Raw genomic sequence first — 20,624 nt, 5'->3', positions numbered from 1 at the left:
AGCCGCACCCCCCCAATACGCTCACACAGCCGCACCCCCCCAATACGCTCACACAGCCGCACCCCCCAATACGCTCACACACAGCTGTCCCCCCCCCCCCCCAATACGCTCACACACAGCTGTCCCCCCCCCCCCCAATACGCTCACACAGCCGCACCCCCCCCCCAATACGCTCACACAGCCGCACCCCCCCAATACGCTCACACAGCCGCACCCCCCCAATACGCTCACACAGCCGCACCCCCCCAATACGCTCACACAGCCGCACCCCCCCAATACGCTCACACAGCCGCCACCCCCCCAATACGCTCACACAGCCGCCCCCCCCCAATACGCTCACACAGCCGCACCCCCCAATACGCTCACACAGCCGCACCCCCCCAATACGCTCACACAGCCGCACCCCCCCAATACGCTCACACCCCCCCCCAATACGCTCCACAGCCGCACCCCCCCAATACGCTCACACAGCCGCACCCCCCCAATACGCTCACACAGCCGCACCCCCCCAATACGCTCACACAGCCGCACCCCCCCCAATACGCTCACACAGCCGCCACCCCCCCAATACGCTCACACAGCCGCACCCCCCCAATACGCTCACACAGCCGCACCCCCCCAATACGCTCACACAGCCGCACCCCCCAATACGCTCACACAGCCGCACCCCCCCCAATACGCTCACACAGCCGCACCCCCCCAATACGCTCACACAGCCGCACCCCCCCAATACGCTACACAAGCCGCACCCCCCCAATACGCTCACACAGCCGCACCCCCCCAATACGCTCACACAGCCGCACCCCCCCAATACGCTCACACAGCCGCACCCCCCCAATACGCTCACACAGCCGCACCCCCCCCAATACGCTCACACAGCCGCACCCCCCCCAATACGCTCACACAGCCGCACCCCCCCCCAATACGCTCACACAGCCGCACCCCCCCAATACGCTCACACAGCCGCACCCCCCCAATACGCTCACACAGCCGCACCCCCCCAATACGCTCACACAGCCGCACCCCCCTCAATCTGCTCACACACAGCCGCACCCTCCCCAATACGCTCACACACAGCTGTCCCCCCCCAATAAGCTCACACACTTGTCCCTCCCCAATAAGCTCACACACAGCGTCACCCCCCAATAAGCTCACACACAGCTTCACCCCCCAATACGCTCACACACAGCTACACCCCCCAATACGCTCACACACAGCTACACCCCCCCCCCAATACGCTCACACACAGCTACACCCCCCCAATACACTCACACACAGCTGTCACCCCCCCCCCCCACCAATACGCTCACACAGCTACACCCCCCCCTCCCCTCTTAAAGAATGTGTTGTGATGTATAGCAGGAAAAGACAGTGAGATGGTCCAGGGTGACAGGGTTGATGTGCATGGTGAAGCATCATTTCCCTCTGTAGTACAGAGCTAACTCTCCCACCATCACTACACACTTCTGTCTGCAACGGCATCTCTATCTCACCAGCCCAGCGAGAGAGAGAGCCACTCAATTTTGCTGCCAACTAACGGACCCTCATTAAGCGGTCATGCATACAAGGACCAAATGTTTCGTTTTCAAAATGATAGTTTCCGGATTCGACCATATTAATGACCAAAGGCTCGTATTTCTGTGTGTTATTATGTTATAATTAAGTCTATGATCTGATATTTGATAGAGCAGTCTGACTGAGCGATGGTAGGCAGAAGCACGCTCGTAAGCATTCATTCAAACAGCACCTTCGTGCGTTTTGCCAGCAGCTCTTGGCAATTCTTCAAGCATTGCGCTGTTTATGACTTCAAGCCTATCAACTTCCAAGATTAGGCTGGTGTAACCGATGTGAAATGGCTAGCTAGTTAGCGGGTGCGCGCTAATAACATTACAAACGTCACTCACTCTGAGACTTGGAGTAGTTGTTCCCCTTGCTCTACATGGGTAACGTTGCTTCGAGGGTGGCTGTTGTCGATGTGTTCCTGGTTCGAGCCCAGGTAGGAGCGAGGAGAGGGACGGAAGCTATACTGTTACACTGGCAATACTAAAGTGCCTATAAGAACATCCAATAGTCAAAGGTATATGAAATACAAATCATATAGAGAGAAATAGTCCTATAATTCCTACAACCTAAAACTTCTTACCTGGGAATATTTCAGGACACATGTTAAAAAGAACCACCAGCTTTCTATTGTTCCCATGTTCTGAGCAAGGAACTTAAACGTTAGCTTTCTTACATGGCACATATTGCACTTTTACTTTCTTCAACACTTTATTTTTGCATTATTTAAACCAAATTGAACATGTTTCATTATTTATTTGAGGCTAAATGATAGTATTTATGTATTATATTAACTTAAAATAAATGTTCATTCAGTATTGTTGTAGTTGTCATTATTACAAATAAATTGTAAAAAATAAAATTAATATATATCAAAATGTTTTTTTTTTGTTTTTTTAATTTATTTATTTATTTATTTATTTTTTTTTAAATCGGCAGATTAATCGGTAGCGTCTTTTTTTGGTCCTCCAATAATCGGTATCGGCGTTGAAAAATCATAATCGGTCGACCTCTAGTACAAAGCCAATAATATACACTGAACAAAAACAAACACAAAATGTAAAGTGTTGGTCCCATGTTTCATGAGCTGAAATAAAAGATCCCAGAAATGTGCACAAATTTGTTTACATCCCTGTTAGTGAGCATTTCTCCTTTGCTAAAACAATCCATCCACCTGACAGGTGTGGCATATCAAGAAGCTGATTAACAACTTAGAGTCAATTGCCGCACCGGTGAGTCAATTTAAGTTACATTACAATCCACCAGTATAAACTAGAGATATGGGGTTTTTTTTTTTGCATTGGATGAGTCTCAATCCACAGCATCCGCCAGTGTCGAGCTGCGGCGAAAGATGGCGAGCTAGAGCGGTGTTTGTCAGACCATGAGACATCCCGGACTGTGCTTTTTGCCATTTCTGAACGTGCTATTCAATGCGCTTTAGTAGTAAAGGCCAAATAACTGTTTATTATTTTATTCTAAATCAAATCGCTAAATGATCCAGAGTATGACCATCTTAAAACGATTTCATGTCAGCTTCCTCCGGTTTCTTCACCTGTGGGATCGTCTGAGACCAGCCACCAGGACAGCTGATGAAACTGTGGGTTTGCACAACCGAAGAATTTCTGCAAAAACCATCTTAGGGAAGCTCATCTGCGTGCTCGTCGTCCTCACCAGGATCTTGACCTGACTGCAGTTCGGCGTCGTTACCGACTTTAGTGGGCAAATGATCCCATTTGATGCCCACTGGCACACTGGTGAACCCCGGTTTGAACTGTAGTTTCCTGAAGTCAATGTTGTGAACAGTGTCCCATGGTGGCGGTGGGGTTATGATATGGGCAGACATAAGCTATGGACAACAAACACAATTGCATTTTATTGATGGTAATTTGAATGCACAGAGATACCGTGATGCACATTGTCGTGCCATTGTCGTGTAATTTGAATGCACAGAGATACCGTGATGCACATTGTCGTGCCATTGTCGTGTAATTTGAATGCACAGAGATACCGTGATGCACATTGTCGTGCCATTGTCGTGTAATTTGAATGCACAGAGATACCGTGATGCACATTGTCGTGCCATTGTCGTGTAATTTGAATGCACAGAGATACCGTGATGCACATTGTCGTGCCATTGTCGTGTAATTTGAATGCACAGAGATACCGTGATGCACATTGTCGTGCCATTGTCGTGTAATTTGAATGCACAAAGATACCGTGATGCACATTGTCGTGCCATTGTCGTGTAATTTGAATGCACAGAGATACCGTGATGCACATTGTCGTGCCATTCATCCACCGCCATCACCTCATGTTTCAGCATGATAATGCACAGCACCATGTTGCAAGGATCTGTACTAAATTCCTAGAAGCTGAAAATGTCCCAGTTCTGTAGTGATGCATAAGGCAAATGGTGGATACACCAGACACTGATTGGTCGAAGCCCCTATCTACTTTAAGGTAACAGATACATATCTGTATTCCCAGTCATGTGAAATCCATAGATTAGTGCCTCGATTGATTGATTTCTTTATATGAAAAACTGTCACTGATATTCACACTTCCACTCAATACAAACACATTAAATTAACTTCACACTGTATAATACAATACTGCATAGAATGGCTGATTTGCTCATATTTGCAAAGGCCTACCTGTGATTTGGCTGGAGGAATATACATGCATAATGATCTGCATGTCAATGTGGCAGTATGGGGAAAACACTGCATGAAACAATCATTATTTACTCTTCAGTTAAACAGACTATCCCTCTGTTTCCCTCTCTCTCAAACACACACACTCTCTCTCACAAACATATACACACACTGCTCCCAACTTTAAAAACATTAGGCACCAAACACAATTTAAGAATCAGCAGAAAGCAATAGATTGTTTATATATTTTAGGCATACATTATGCCTATAAGAATCCTACAGTGCATTCGGAAAGTATTCAGAACCCATCCCTTTTTCCCACATTTTGTTACGTTACAGCCTCTTTCTAAAATGGATTCATGTTTTTTTCCTCATCTTCACACAATACCCCGTAATGACAAGGAGAAAACAGGTTTAGAATATTTTTGCAAATGTATTCAAATTCAAAAACAGAAATACATTATTTACATAAGTATTCAGACCTTTTGCTATGAGACTCCAAATTAGCGATGCACTGATACGACATAGTTAACACAGACACACGGTCTAAGGAACTGCATCTCAGTGCAAGAGGCGTCACTACAGTCCCTGGATCACACCTGGCCGTGATCAGGAGTCCCATAGGGCGGTGAACAATTGGCCCAGCGTCGTCCGGGGTAGGCCTTCAATGTAAATAAGAATTTGTTCTTAACTGACTTGCCTAGTTATAAACACGTTACACCCACCCACCCACACACACAAAAAAGTTATTTTGTTGCCATTTACGCATGTCCCCATTACCAGTAAAGCATAATAAAAACCTATTTCTTTCACTTACTTGCTGTGCTGTTTCGTTGTTCATTTGTTTAATCGTTTCATTCTCAACCAGGATTTCATCATACATGTCAAGCAGTGAAGTTTCAGCTCTGTCTGTCCGTGGCCTCTCTTCCTCAGTGCGCACTGTCACTGTGTCCGTTTCCATCTTGTCCAGCTGTGTATGTAACATTTCACCTAAACCCTGTTTCTTGTCTGCATCGAAGTAGCGGTCCTTGTACCTAGCATCGAGCATGCTGGTGACACAGTAAAGAGAGAAAGACACCAAATCACTTGTTCACAGCCGTGAGTACTTTTAAAAGTTAACCCCACGGTCTGTGTCGGCAGTTTTTGTTGAGCAGGCATCAATGCCATGACAAAGGGTATCACGTCTGCTGCAGACACAGTTGATGAGCTTATTTCTCCAGTCAGTTGTTCAAATGGAGCTAGGAGTGTGTTCATGTTTCCAAGTTTTAAACATGTTCTCAAATGCCATTGAAATGGCAGCAGCAGTGTGACAACCAGCACATTCATGAGCGTGCAATACTACTTTCCTCAGTACGAAATCCTAGACAATCCACTGTGCTGTCAGACTCAGCATGCTCATGGGGCTGATATCGTTGGTCCAAATGTCAGTCATGAAGCTAATAGCAGTGACGCTATTACTGTTTAACTCCGGTAGGGCAACATCTGAAAAATAGCACACTTGGTTGTGTGTACCAGTGCTCGACCAGTCGGCGAAAGCCAACATCATCCACAACAGAGAACGGTTAGTTAATTGTCAAGGGCAATGAATTCCCTTATCTTGGCATTAATGAATTTGACCTGTGAGTTGTCTCGCTGAAATGTTCGTACTCTTTCAAATGACTGCTCGACTTGTTGACTGATCCACACAGCAGACATTGTGGGCTAGGTTAGGAATGCTGTGTTGCACGTGTAGCATCATTACGTCATGTACCTATGTTATATAGGTATGCACATCAGCTTTGACATGGGTTTTGCACATCAGCGTTAAACTGGACATCGGGCTGATACCGATGATGGCATTTTTAGCTAATATTATTAACCGATTGCGATACGTCCACCGATATATCGTGCATCCCTGCTCGAAATAGAACTTCTGAATATCCTCTTTCCATTGATCATCCTTGAGATGTTTCTACAACTTGATTGGAGTCCACCTGTGGTAAATTCAATTGATTGGACATGATTTGGAAAGGCACACACCTGTCTATATATAATGTCCCACAGTTGACAGTGCATGTCAGAGCAAAAACCAAGCCATGAGTTCGAAGGAATTGTCCGTAGAGCTCTGAGACAGGATTGTGTCGAGGCACAGATCTGGGGAAGGGTACCAAAACAAATTATGCAGCATTGAAAGTCCCCAAGAACACAGTGGCCTCCATCATTCTTAAATGGAAGAAGTTTGGAACCACCAAGACTCTCCCTAGAGTTGGCCCCCCGGACAAACTGAGCAATCGGCGGAGAAGGGCCTTGGTCAGGGAGGTGACCAAAAACCCGATGGTCACTCTGACAGAGCTCCAGAGTTCCTCTGTGGAGATGGGAGAACCTTCCAGAAGGACAACCATCTCTGCAGTACTCCGTCAATCAGGCCTTTATGGTAGAGTTGCCAGATTGAAGCCACTCTCAGTAAAAGGCACATGACAGCCCACTTGGAGTTTGCGAAAAGGCACCAAAAGGACTGACCACAAAAAACAAGATTCTCTTGTCTGATGAAACAAAGATTGAACTCTTTCACCTGTATGCCAACCATCACGTCTGGAGGAAACCTGGCACCATCCCTACAGTAAAACATGAGTGGCAGCATTATGCTGTGGGGATATTTTTCAGCGGCAGAGACTGGGAGACTAGTCAGGATCTAGGGATATGGATCAAAGTACAGAGATCCTTGATGAAAACTTGCTCCAAAGCTCTCAGGACCTCAGACTGGGGTGAAGGTTCACCTTCCAACAGGACAACAACCCTAAGCACACAGCCAAAACAACGCAGGATTGGCTTTGGGAATAGTCTCAATGTCCTTGAGTGGCCCAGCCAGAGCCCGGACTTGAACCCGATTGAACATCTCTGGAGAAACCTGAAAAAAGCTGTGCAGCAATGCTCCCCATCCAACCTGACGGAGCTTGAGTGGATCTGCAGAGAGGAATGGGAGATACTCCCCAAATACAGGTGTGCCAAGCTTGTAGCGTCATACCCAAGAAGACTCGAGACTGTAATCGCTGCTTCAACAAAGTACTGAGTAAAGGGTCTGAATACGTATTTAAATGTGATTTCAGTTTATTTTATAAAATGTGCAAACATTTCTAAAAAGCTGTTTTTACTTTATCAATCTATAAACAGTACCCCATAATGACGAGGGGAAAAAACTATGTAATCCATTTTAGAATAAGGCTGTAACATAACAAAATGTTGAAAAAGTCTGAATACTTTCCGAATGCACTGTACCTTTAAAATACATCTCATGAGTAGTGAAGCAGACCCTTTTCCTTTCTTCCTGTGCCAATCAAATCTGCCTAAGACCTACTGCCAAGTTAGCAGGTTGTTAGCTTGGTAACATGACTGAACAATGGTTTGTCAAACCAATAATTACCAACCCGGGATTAGTTTAAAAAACGCCCAGCGACATAGTTGGTTAAATTAAATTAAATGCGTGAAAAATGGCAAAGGAAGAGGAAAGTTAGCTCTGGTAATATGGGGGATTTTTGTTCATTTAAGCTAGAGACACGCCCTTTACTCTGCTGTAAAGCTGCAAGCATGCCTTTGAAGAAGCTGTGCTCCATTTGTTCCCTCTGGCACTCACCAACACAGAGAAATTGCAGAGCCTACTCAGACTGGCCTGTGCTCTTGGTCCTACCAGGGATCAAATGATACAATCGCTCAACTTTGCTTGCTCTGTGCGCTGCTCCAATGTGTCAAATGTCACATATAACAGAAGACATCTCCGCTCGCCATCATGGCTAAATGATATTTAAAACAGAGTGGCCAGAGAGAATCAGGTGGGTAACGGCTGCCGGACAGACGGCTCATTACAGCTGCCATGCGTGATATGTGCATGAAAGTCAAGTGGACATTATTGGACCGACGCATACAAGAGACTAGTGGCCGCTTCAAAACATTCAGCTGAATTTATAAACAAAACAAACTTTGACATTTTCTAACAGACGCCAGCAGGTTCTTTAGATTGGTAGGGCAATATTAAACGATTCTACAGTATTCTAAAACGTTGGTATCATGAGGTGTTGATTCCATGATATTACCGTGGTACCGGTATACACCGTGCAACACTATTCTGTTTATTGTCCATTTCACTTGCTTTGGCAAAGTAAACATGTTTCCCATGCCAATAAAGCCCTTTGAATTGAGAGAGAACAAACTCCTTCCTGCTCCCCCTTCCCTCTCTCCTTTATCTCTTCTCCAGACCCTACGCATCATTTCCTCATAAGCCCAAGCCCCTCCCTCCCTTTCCTCCTTGGTTCCTGTCAGTGGCACACAGACACACCAGGGAACAAGGATTCTGCCTTCCTAAGACCTCTGCGCACACAAACTATTGTACACATGCACATACATTTGTAAACGCGCACAAACTCACACACACACACACACACATTAGGGTTAGTGTGTGTAGAGAGGATCCTTGTTTGCAGAGAGGGCGTTTGTGCATGCAAAGCACCCAGAGTCGTTGGTTGGTGGGTGTTATTCAGTGGAATAAGGTTAGAGGAGAAAGAGAGAGAGATTTTACATCGCTGGAGTCAGGGATTAACCTTAATCACAGGACACTTCAGCAGTCACCAGCTAAATCAACAAATGGCCTTCTCACAAAACACACACACAGCAAAGCCCACATACACACTCCTAGGATGAGACATAGGCTTCTCTGTGCTTTGTGTCATTACTGGAATCACCTGAACTGGCTAAATTTAACCTGCTGATTAAGCCGCCCGAACTCACAGCTCAACACGGTCCACACACACACACACACACACCTCCTCCCCTTCCTCCATCTCCACTCTTTCACTCCAGTCCTTTTAACCAAAGCGGTTGATTGTGGACCAGGCCCGTCATGTAGGAAGATAGGTAGGGCTCTTCTTTCTCCCCGTCTTTCCTTCAATATCCGTGTTGACAACCCGCCTGCTCTCTCCCGCTCTCTGTTCTGTCCTTTCATCTCTTGTCACTATTCAGGAAGTGTGTCCATGCTCAAACCTCCCACACATGGACACACACACACACACACACACACACACACACACACACGTACTAAACCAGGAAAACCCCTCAACTACATTCAGTCACTCAGACAGCATAAGCTGCAGAAAAATGTATAGAATTGCAGGAAATTAGCTTTAAAACTGCTACATTTTGTACATTGTCATTTCGCCACTGCGGCCACTTTCTCTTCCCCACACACACACACACACACACACACACACACACACACACACACACACACACACACACTCAGTCAAACCGTCTCCCTCATTCAACGTCATTATAAGCCTGTGAAGCAATACATCAAAAAAAGTACACTATACACACCACACACACACACACACACACACACACACACACACACACACACACACACACACACACATCTAAAGCTCAAACACACACACTGACTCCCTGGCTGCATGCTAGCTGTCCTCCACATTGAAGGTCAGTCCATGTATAATGCATCACACACACACACTGGCTCGTCTGCTACCACACAGTGACCATCAATCAGGAACACCTAACAGTATAAACAACATTTCCACAACACCTTCTCTCACTCTACACTACTTTCAGTCTTTCCACTGATCTCAACCACTCTCCCTCTTTCTATAACCTCATTCCTCTTTTCTATCCCCTCTACCATCCAAACCTCCCCCCTCTTACTCCCCTCCATCCTCCTCTTACTCCCCGCTACCCTCCCTCCACCCTCCTCTTTCTCTCCTCCACCCTCCTCTTTCTCTCCTCCACCCTCCTCTTTCTCTCCTCCACCCTCCTCTTTCTCCCCTCCACCCTCCTTCTCCCCTCCATCCTCCTCTTACTCCCCGCTACCCTCCCTCCACCCTCCTCTTTCTCTCCTCCACCCTCCTCTTTCTCCCCTCCACCCTCCTCTTTCTCCCCTCCACCCTCCTCTTTCTCCCCACCACCCTCCTCTTTCTCCCCGCTACCCTCCCTCTTTCCTCCTCTTTCTCCCCTCCACCCTCCTCTTTCTCCCCACCACCCTCCTCTTTCTCCCCGCTACCCTCCCTCCACCCTCCTCTTTCTCCCCTCCACCCTCCTCTTTCTCCCCTCCACCCTCCTCTTTCTCCCCTCTACATCTCCTGAGGTAGAGTCAGGTCTGGCGAGGGCTTTCAGACTTGTCTAGCACAAGGTCATGAAATTAGCTCAATGTGAAAACTCACTCTGCCAAAATCCTCACAGCTCACCAATCACTCACCCTCTCTCAGAGACACACAATCAAATACACACACAATAAGACTTACAGTAACAGCAGGCTACACACACACAGGCTCCAAGTCTGTCTGGGAAAAACATTTCACACCAGTCCAGAGTTTATAAACACACGGGCCTGATGCCAAGAGCTGGACAGAAAGAGACAGAGGAGGGGAGGAATGGGGGGGAAGAGAGAGGGGGATGAGAGAAGAGAGGATGGATATTGTCATTTAGGGAAACAGTGGTTTGAGGGAGAGCAGCAGTAAGACAGTAGTGTTGGCTCTATCCAACTATACACTGGTTCCAGTGCCCCTCTCTCTATGGTCCAAAACAGTGTTGTGTGAGTTTGAGTGTGTGTGATCGACCGGCCAATTAATCCACCCAGTCCCTTAGCAATTAGACCCGTCTGCTGGAGCACAGAGACACCAATCAATGAGTCACTACCCTGACACACGCTCAAGCACACACACACACACACACAACTGCCAACACGTTGACACACACACACACACACACACATCAGTATACGCATGAGCTGACACACTAACAAGATAAACAGTGATCATCATCATACCAGCGAGCAGTGGCAGAGAGAGAGAAAAGGATAGGAGACATGGTGAGGGAGGGGAGAGAAAAGGATAGGAGACATGGTGAGGGAGGGGAGAGAAAAGGATAGGAGACATGGTGAGGGAGGGGAGAGAAAAGGATAGGAGACATGGTGAGGGAGGGGAGAGAAAAGGATAGGAGACATGGTGAGGGAGGGGAGAGAAAAGGATAGGAGACATGGTGAGGGAGGGGAGAGAAAAGGATAGGAGACATGGTGAGGGAGGGGAGAGAAAGGATAGGAGACATGGTGAGGGAGGGGAGAGAAAAGGATAGGAGACATGGTGAGGGAGGGGAGAGAAAAGGATAGGAGACATGGTGAGGGAGGGCAGAAGGATAGGAGACATGGTGAGGGAGGGGAGAAGGATAGGAGACATGGTGAGGGAGGGGAGAAGGATAGGAGACATGGTGAGGGAGGGGAGAAGGATAGGAGACATGGTGAGGGAGGGGAGAAGGATAGGAGACATGGTGAGGGAGGGGAGAAGGATAGGAGACATGGTGAGGGAGGGCAGAAGGATAGGAGACATGGTGAGGGAGGGGAGAAGGATAGGAGACATGGTGAGGGAGGGGAGAAGGATAGGAGACATGGTGAGGGAGGGCAGAAGGATAGGAGACATGGTGAGGGAGGGCAGAAGGATAGGAGACATGGTGAGGGAGGGCAGAAGGATAGGAGACATGGTGAGGGAGGGCAGAAGGATAGGAGACATGGTGAGGGAGGGGAGAAGGATAGGAGACATGGTGAGGGAGGGGAGAAGGATAGGAGACATGGTGAGGGAGGGGAGAAGGATAGGAGACATGGTGAGGAACTGAAGCGTGTAGTGGGGACATGAGGAGAGAAAAGGCATGGAGACCTGGGTAGAAAGGTGGGAGACCTGGGTAGAAAGGTGGGAGACCTGGGTAGAAAGGTGGGAGACCTGGGTAGAAAGGTGGGAGACCTGGGTAGAAAGGTGGGAGACCTGGGTAGAAAGGTGGGAGACCTGGGTAGAAAGGTGGGAGACCTGGTAGAAAGGTGGGAGACCTGGGTAGAAAGGTGGGAGACCTGGGTAGAAAGGTGGGAGACCTGGGTAGAAAGGTGGGAGACCTGGGTAGAAAGGTGGGAGACCTGGGTAGAAAGGTGGGAGACCTGGGTAGAAAGGTGGGAGACCTGGGTAGAAAGGTGGGAGACCTGGGTAGAAAGGTGGGAGACCTGGGTAGAAAGGTGGGAGACCTGGGTAGAAAGGTGGGAGACCTGGGTAGAAGATATGAGGAGAAGAGGCACAGAGGCCACTGTAGACTATTGAGACTGCCCCACCCGTCATGCCTGATAGCCTCGGGCAGCCCCAGTGCATTGTGGGTTGTGGATCCATCTAGCATCTGGCCTTTATCGCTCTCGTTTAATGTCCCCTTCTCCATTTCCTCTCCTCTACCGTTCTCATCAGATTTTTTTTATTTCTCCTTTAATCCATTTCTCCCTGTCGTCGAGAGTTCTGCAGAGTTCCCATGGCAACCGACAGTTGCTAAGCAACGTAAATCTCTCCATCATCCATTCCAGTACTCTGACAGATGGAGAGAGAGAAAGAGGGAGAGAACGACAGGGCAAGAGTAAAAGAAACATACAGAGAGAAAGAATTCAGACAAAGAGAGAGGAAAGGGAGTGAAAGAAAGCTATGGGGGTCTCTGGAACACAAATAAGGAGCCAGCCCTTCCACCCAGAGAACCAATCATAGCTTAGTGTTCCAGTCACAAGAGAGCCAATCACATTCAGCCATCTTGAACACGGTGTACATCAGCTTTGTGCACCAGCCTGTTAACAAAGTCTCACACAGCCATATGACTGCTAACGTGTGTATCTGAGGAGCCGCTCTACTCTCAGGCCCTCATAGGCACTCTGGCATGAGGGGTGGGGTGATCTCAGTACCGCAATGCAGTATCCACATATTCCCAGTGACCCAGTGAGAGTCAGACAGTGGGGACAGCAGAGTTTAAACATGGAGAGCGCGTGACAGAGCGATGAGAGTGTGAGAGTGAGAAATAGTGAATGAGAGCGAGAGAGATAGCGAATGAGAACGAGAGAGATAGCGAATGAGAGCGATAGAGATGGAGAGCAAGGGCTGGATGTCTAACGTGCCAGAGGCCTTCTAACCTTCCCACATGCTCTGGTACTGACGTGGGGACATGGTCTAACACACGGCCTAGGCCCTAGGGAAACACAGCTGTGTGTATGCACACACATACACTAAATATACACACACAAGTTTGTAGACACCGCTTCAAATGAGTGGATTCAGCTATTTCAGCCACACCTGTTGCGGACAGGTGTATACAAACGAGCACAAAGCCATGCAATCTCCATATGTAGACATTGTCAGTAGAATGACCTTACTGAAGAGCTCAGTGACCGTCAACGTGGCAGCGTAGGATGATCATCCTCTCTACCCTCTCAGGGGTGGGCATCTCAGGCTCTGCACACATTTGGATTGCATCCAGGCCGCTCCTACCAGGTGACGTGGAGAGGATCTGTGTTTGCACCACGTATTCTCACTACTGGTGTCCCCCAGGGCTCGCTTCTAGACCCTCTCTTCTCTCTATACACCAAGTCACTTGACTCTGTCATATCCTCACATGGTCCCTCCTATCATTACTATGCGGATGACACTCAACTACTTTTCTCCTTCCCCCCTTTTGACACCCAGGAGCGACACGCGTGTGTGTGTGTGTGTGTGTGTGTGTGTGTGTGTGTGTGTGTGTGTGTGTATGTATATATATATATATACACACACACACACACACACACACACACACACACACACACATATATATACATACATACATACACACATACATACATATATATATTTAGTGGCTATTTCAGTCACACCTGTTGCTGACAGGTATATCAAATTGAGCACACCGCCATGCAATCTCCATAGACAAACATTGGCAGTAGAATAGCCTGTACTGAAGAGCGCAATGACTTTCAACATGGCACCGTTATAGGATGCCACCTTTCCAACAAGTCAGTTCGCCAAATTTCTGCCCTGCTAGAGCTGCCCCATTCAACTGTAAGTGCTGTTATTGTGAAGTGGAAACGTCTAGGAGCAACAACAGCTCAGCTATGAAGTGTTAGGCCACACAAGCTCACAGAACGAGACCTCCAAGTGCTGAAGCCGTAGTGTGTAAAAATAGTTGGTTACAACTCTCACCACAGAGTTCTAAACTGCCTCAGGGAACGTCAGCACAAGAACTGTTAGTCGGGAGCTTCACGAAATGGGTTTCCATGGCCAAGCAGCCACACACAAGCCTAAGATCACCGTGTGCAATACCAAGCGTCGGCTGGAGTGGTGTAAAGCTCGCCGCCATTGGACTCTGGAGCAGTGGAAATGTGTTCTCTGGAGTAATAAATCACGCTTCACCATCTGGCAGTCTGATGGACGAATCTGGGTTTGGCGGATGCCAGGAGAACACTACCTGCCCCAATGCATAGTGCCAACTGTAAAGGTTATTGGAGGAGGAATAATGGTCTGGGGGTGTTGTTCATGGTTCAAGCCCCTTAGTTCCAATGAAGGGAAATCTTAACGCTACAGCATACAACGATATTCTAGACGATTCTGTGCTGGCCCGACTTCACTAATGCTTGTGGCTGAATGGAAGGAAGTCCCTGTAGCAATGTTCCAACATCTAGTGGAAAGCCTTTCCAGAAGAGTGGAGGCTGTTATACTGCAGCAGCAAAGGGGGGGACCAACTTCATATTAACGCCCATGATTTTGGAATGAGCCGTTCAAAGAGCAGGTGTCCACATACTTTTGGTCATGTAGTGCATGTGAGTGCGAGGATGTGTCTATAGCCCATTCACAGCTAAAGAGGATATGAGGTGAGAGAGAAGGAAGAGAGAGTGAGCAAGAGATCGCAAGAGAGACCACAATAACCCCCTGCCATTATGCAATACTAGCCCCCACCAACTCCTATTCTCAGTGTTAGCCAATACGATGACAGAGCACCTTGCTCACCATGACTAGAGCAGGCACACACACGGATGACACATACAGCTGGGTAGGTAGAATGTATAGCAGTTAGCAGAGGCCTGTCGTCACGGCTGGGTGCAAGCTACACTTATCAGTTGTTAACCACAGCCCAACATCAGCAGACTGACTAAACACTCCAAAATCACCATAAACAAACAGTGACGGCAGCAATCCAGTGTCAGTGCTGTGGTTAGGTTAGGTAGGTCGGTGATGGGGAAAAATACTAATTGATACAGTTACATATCGGGATATTATTTTTGACGATATATCCTAGTTTGCTGTTTTCATAAGCGATCAATAAAACATTTCTCATGTCTCTCTTCAGCAGACATATGGTGAGCAATGTCTGGAACATCCAATCCCAATGAAATCACAGTATCGAATGGCAATACATCTAGAATCATGACAATCTCAACGCATATCTTATTGCCACCTAAATATCGTGATAATGTCGTATTGTGATAATGTCGTATCGCGATAATGTCGTATCGCGATAATGTCGTATCGTGATAATGTCGTATCGTGATAATGTCGTATCGTGATAATGTCGTATCGTCAGGTCCCTGGCAATTCCCAGCCCATGGCCCTACTACCACACCGAGAGAGAGGGAGAGATAAAGAGAGGAGGAGGTAGCGAGTGAGTGACAGGTAGAGAGAGAGAAAGAATTAGCGCAGCAGTCTCTGAGGGGAGGTGAGAGAGAGCAGAGCAGCAGTAAGTAAAGCTAGTGAGCTGCAGGGCTCTGGTCCCCTGGTACAGACAGCTGCTACTGTCTCACTGTCTGTGATACTAGTGGAAACCAGGCGACGCAGCGCACTACTGTGACAGGTGGCTGAGACTTGGTCCTGGCTACAAGCACAGGTTCAGTTTACAAAATGGCTTTTGGGTCACAGGAAAAGTTCCAAAAGCTTTACATGTGTCAGAGTGCTTTAGGTTGGCCACAGTGGATAACCCTTTAGTTACCACCGATCACCCCTATCTGTTAGCATGTGAAGAGCTGGAACAGGGTTAGCCAATCAGCAGCCTCATACAGATGGCATCTCGGAAAGGGAAGTAGAGTGTTGTCAGGCAAGACAGGACACACTAACTCCATCACCAACCTATCCCATGACAACGGCTTAGGGCTGGCCAATATCTAATTCATTTGATGACTTCAAATGTATGTTGTTGCAGGATATTCCAAATGCCTTGAGCTTATTTTGGACAGATTTTGGCAAGAGTGAAACCTCTCACTTCGCTTCTTCCTCTCTGTTACACACAGACACCAAGCCCCTCCCTCTGCCACTCACAACAAAGATAATCACATCTTCCTCTCTGTTACACACAGACACCAAGCCCCTCCCTCTGCCACTCACAACAAAGATAATCACATCTTCCTCTCTGTTACACACAGACACCAAGCCCCTCCCTCTGCCACTCACAACAAAGATAATCACATCTTCCTCTCTGACAAGCAGTTTCAACTCACTATTTCAATTTGAGGTTTGGTCCAACAGAATCAGTCATATGGACACTGAAACACATTGAGACATTATTTAACTGTAATAAAGGACAAGTTAACCTTTCTGACGATACCCTTTTTATATCTCAACTCCTCACATTGCGTACAGAGCAGACATTACTAAAACAGGAGTATCAATGAACATTGATTCTGGAAAAAGGCTCAGTTTGTCACGCCACGTACCACTAGCAGCATTTTAGACAAAGTCTTATACTTTCTAGTCTGTGTTTTATAAATGTGCAATAAGCATAAAACGCAATTATATAAAGAATTGGCAACTCGTTGTCAGTCTGAGAAATAAGGCAGAGCACTTGATTTCAACATGTGAACAAAGTGGACATGCTAGCACTCTGTTCAAACCGCTGGAGACGGACAGCAGGGTGTGTTTAGACTATTCAACTGTTTCGCCTTGTTAGCTAGCAAATACATCCAAGTTGGCTAAACTTGGTACAAAGATTCCTATAAAGACTAGCTGGCTACTCACTAGCACTTGGGCTTGTGAGATTGATATGAGACAGGTGACATTTTTCTACAAAACCTGCTACAGGAAGTCCATGCATTGTGCATGGTTCTGATTACATTAGTAACAAAAAGGGCATTGTCACAGACAAACTTGAAAGCCGGATCAGTGATTGAAAAAAGCAGGTTAAACTAGTTTAAGAAAATAATGATAAGGTCTTATGGTTGTGGAAGGCTTATATTTATCCTAGGTATAACTTCACAAGCCCTGAATTCATTAGATTATTGCTGACTGTTTGAAATGCAGTGTATTTTAACTTTAAATTGTACAACAAAGCTTATTCAGAGAAATCATTTAGGCCATATTGCCCTTCCTACCACAGCTCTCCTCCCAGGACACATTCTTGTGTGTAATTCTATTGTGTCTGACGTGGTGCTATAGTTCTCATGGTTGTTTGGTTACTGAGAGACAACAGTACTCCATCACACACTACTCACCGATCTTCTGGTTGAAGATTTTGTCGAACGTCAGCTCATCTCTTTCCTCCAGGTACTTCTGCATCACACTGCGAATACTGCGAGAAAGAGAGAGGGTCGAGAAAGAGAGAGGGTCGAGAAAGAGAGAGGGGCGAGAAAGAGAGAGGGGCGAGAAAGAGAGAGGGTCGAGAAAGAGAGAGGGGCGGGAAAGAGAGAGGGGCGAGAAAGACAGAGGGGCGAGAAAGAGAGAAGGGCGAGAAAGAGAGAGGGGCGAGAAAGAGAGAGGGGCGAGAAAGAGAGAGGGGCGAGAAAGAGAGAGGGGCGAGAAAGAGAGAGGGGCGAGAAAGAGAGAGGGGCGAGAAAGAGAGAGGGGCGAGAAAGAGAGAGGGGCGAGAAAGGGGAATACAACATAAGAAATGTACTCCTCGTCATCCCCTGTAGGACATAAGGTTACAATGAGCTCCACATTGTTAGAAAACTAAAGCATATTTGAAGGGACACACACAGAAAGGACATAGGTGAAATCAGAGTATGGACTCCCAAATCCCACTACAAAACCTATTTCTATTCCTCCCTGCCCAGGCTCTACTCTCCTAATTTCACCAGCGTCATCTCTCCTGTCATCCTTTCAGCTCTCCTCCCTGTCCCCCTCCACCTCCATTCCTGATCCCTGCCCTGGTTTGGGCCTCTCCCTTCCTGCCACCTGTCCCCTGACAGAGGGGAGGCCTGGGGGAGAGCAGAAAGGTGAGGAGCAGGGGAGCGATGGGGGTAGGGGGGACAGAACAGCAGCTTGCCCTGGGAGAGGGTGTTAATGAGAGGAGGACTGGGGAGAATGAATCAATTAGCACCCTCTCCACGGGCCCCCTCTCTCTCTCACACACACACACACACACACACCAAGGGATGGGAACGTTACCACGCACATGACAGAAGGAGGGTAGCACTTTCCATATGACAGCACATTGGCCAGACAGACACCTGGCCCAAGACGGATTGGTTTAAACAAGAGAGGAGAGAGGTTAAGGAGAGAATGAGAGAGATGGAAGGAGGAGGGAGAGATGAGAGCAAACGAGATCTTGGATGTGTCTATTACTGCCAGTGAGCCAGTGGCAACGAGTGTGTGCTGATATGATCCAGAACCACAACAAATGTCTTTGTTTTTTCATCTCGTTTAATCTGTCTTTTGACAAACCGTTTAGTGATTACCAGCGTCTATTGTTCATTGTATTGTTGATAAATGCAATGAGGTTTATTCTGTGATTCCCCGTGGATCGATGTTCCCCTGATATCCTTAGCGTTGTGTGAACGGTTTTTCCACAGTAACGGAATTATGGTTTGTTAAACTTTGAAATCATTTACATTACATTTACATTTAAGTCATTTAGCAGACGCTCTTATCCAGAGCGACTTACAAATTGGTGCGTTCACCTTAAGATATCCAGTGGAAAAAGAACTTTACAATAGTGCATCTAAATCTTTTGGGGGGGGGGGGGGGGGTAGAAGGATTACTTTATCCTATCCCAGGTATTCCTTAAAGAGGTGGGGTTTCAGGTGTCTCCGGAAGGTGGTGATTGACTCCGCTGTCCTGGCGTCGTGAGGGAGCTTGTTCCACCATTGGGGTGGAATCAATGGTTTGTGTTTGGCATACAGTTTAAAGTGAAAAATCTGAGTCTCAACGCAATTCCGTTACTGTGGAATTGCCCTTCTACTGCATTGGGGTGGCTGGCCCAGAACGGGCAGGTTCAGATAGGACTGAATAAAAGGATCATACTAACTAGCCCATCATAACAAGTGACTGATGCTAGTAGGCTTGGGCGGTATCCAGATTGTCAGACCTTCATACAGGATATTTGGTCATATCGGCACTGAACACAAGGTGCGCTACTTTCAAACCCCACAGCCTTTGTAAGCCAAAGGTTAGCAATGCTAACAAGTAAAATCCCATTGAGAACGCTAACTAAATGCTAACGAGCATTGTGAAAATGTTATACGGTCTCTGACCAAAACTATTTTCAGGACAGACATCCCAGCTCATGAACTTATACAAGTCACAAAAACATGCTACTCACAGTTTGCTGCACACACAAAACAAATATTAGACAGCAAGGCTCTTGATCCAGGAGGAGATTCTCTGCTGTTACCGGCAAGCAAAGCTTGATTTTGGAAGACGCTAACCACTTAGCTAGATTGCTAACTACTGTAGCAACTGAATTAGCAAATCAAATGCACAACTGCAGAGCACGTAGCACATTTTAGACAGTTAAAATAATGAACCTAATAGTTAAGATGTCTAGCTGGCAAACATTTAGTTGTGAATACCATACCGTAACGCTAAAGTTTATTGGTCACATACACATGGTTAGCAATGTTAATGCGAGTGTAGCGAAATGCTTGTGCTTCTAGTTCTGACAGTGCAGTAATATCTAACAAATAATCGAACAATTTCCAAACAACTACCTAATACACACATCTAAAGGGGTGAATGAGAATATGTACATGTAAGTATATGGATGAGCGATGGCCGAGCGGCATAGGCAAGGTGCAGTAGATGGTATAAAATACAGTATATACACATGTGATATGAGTAATGTAAGATATATAAACATTATTAAAGTGGCATTATTTAAAGTGGCATTATTTAAAGTGACTAGTAATCCATTTATTAAAGTGGCCAGTGATTGGGTCTCAATGTAGGCAGCAGCCTCTCCGAGTTAGTGATTGCTGTTTAGCAGTCTGATGGCTTTGAGACAGAAGCTGTTTTTCTCTCTCAGTCCCAGCTTTGATGAACAGCATTCTTACATAGGTATTCCTCTTGTCCAGATGGGATAGGGTAGTGTGCAGTGTGATGGCGATTGTATCGTCTGTGGACCTATTGGGGCGGTAAGCAAACTGAAGTGGGTCTAGGGTGGCCAGTAAGGTGGAGGTGATATGATCCTTGACTAGTCTCTCAAAGCACTTCATGATGACAGAAGTGAGTGCTTCTTGGGTACAGGAACAGGAACAATGGTGGCCATCTTGAAGCATGTGGGAACAGCAGACTGGGATAGGGAGCGACTGAATATGTCCATAAACACTCCAGCCAGCTGGTCTGCGCATGCTGAAGACGCGGCTAGGGATGCCGTCTGGGCCAGCAGCCTTGC

At 46.9% G+C, this 20,624-nt stretch overlaps 1 protein-coding gene across 1 annotated transcript in view; it reads right to left on the bottom strand.

The window, feature by feature from the left end:
* The window catches only part of LOC115160295 (beta-adrenergic receptor kinase 2), a 70,229-nt gene that overhangs the window by 37,867 nt on the left and 11,738 nt on the right, over positions 1-20,624 (bottom strand). Inside the window, exon 2 of the mRNA XM_029710658.1 lies at positions 17,506-17,582. Within this exon, the coding sequence (XP_029566518.1) occupies positions 17,506-17,582 (77 nt within the window). The remainder of the gene's footprint in view (positions 1-17,505; positions 17,583-20,624) is intronic.

Source organism: Salmo trutta, chromosome 23 (genome assembly GCF_901001165.1).
Source record: "Salmo trutta chromosome 23, fSalTru1.1, whole genome shotgun sequence".
In the NCBI taxonomy this organism is placed as follows: Eukaryota; Metazoa; Chordata; class Actinopteri; order Salmoniformes; family Salmonidae; genus Salmo; species Salmo trutta.
Note: the sequence above shows the minus strand (reverse complement) of the source record. Positions and strands in the feature narration are given on the sequence as shown.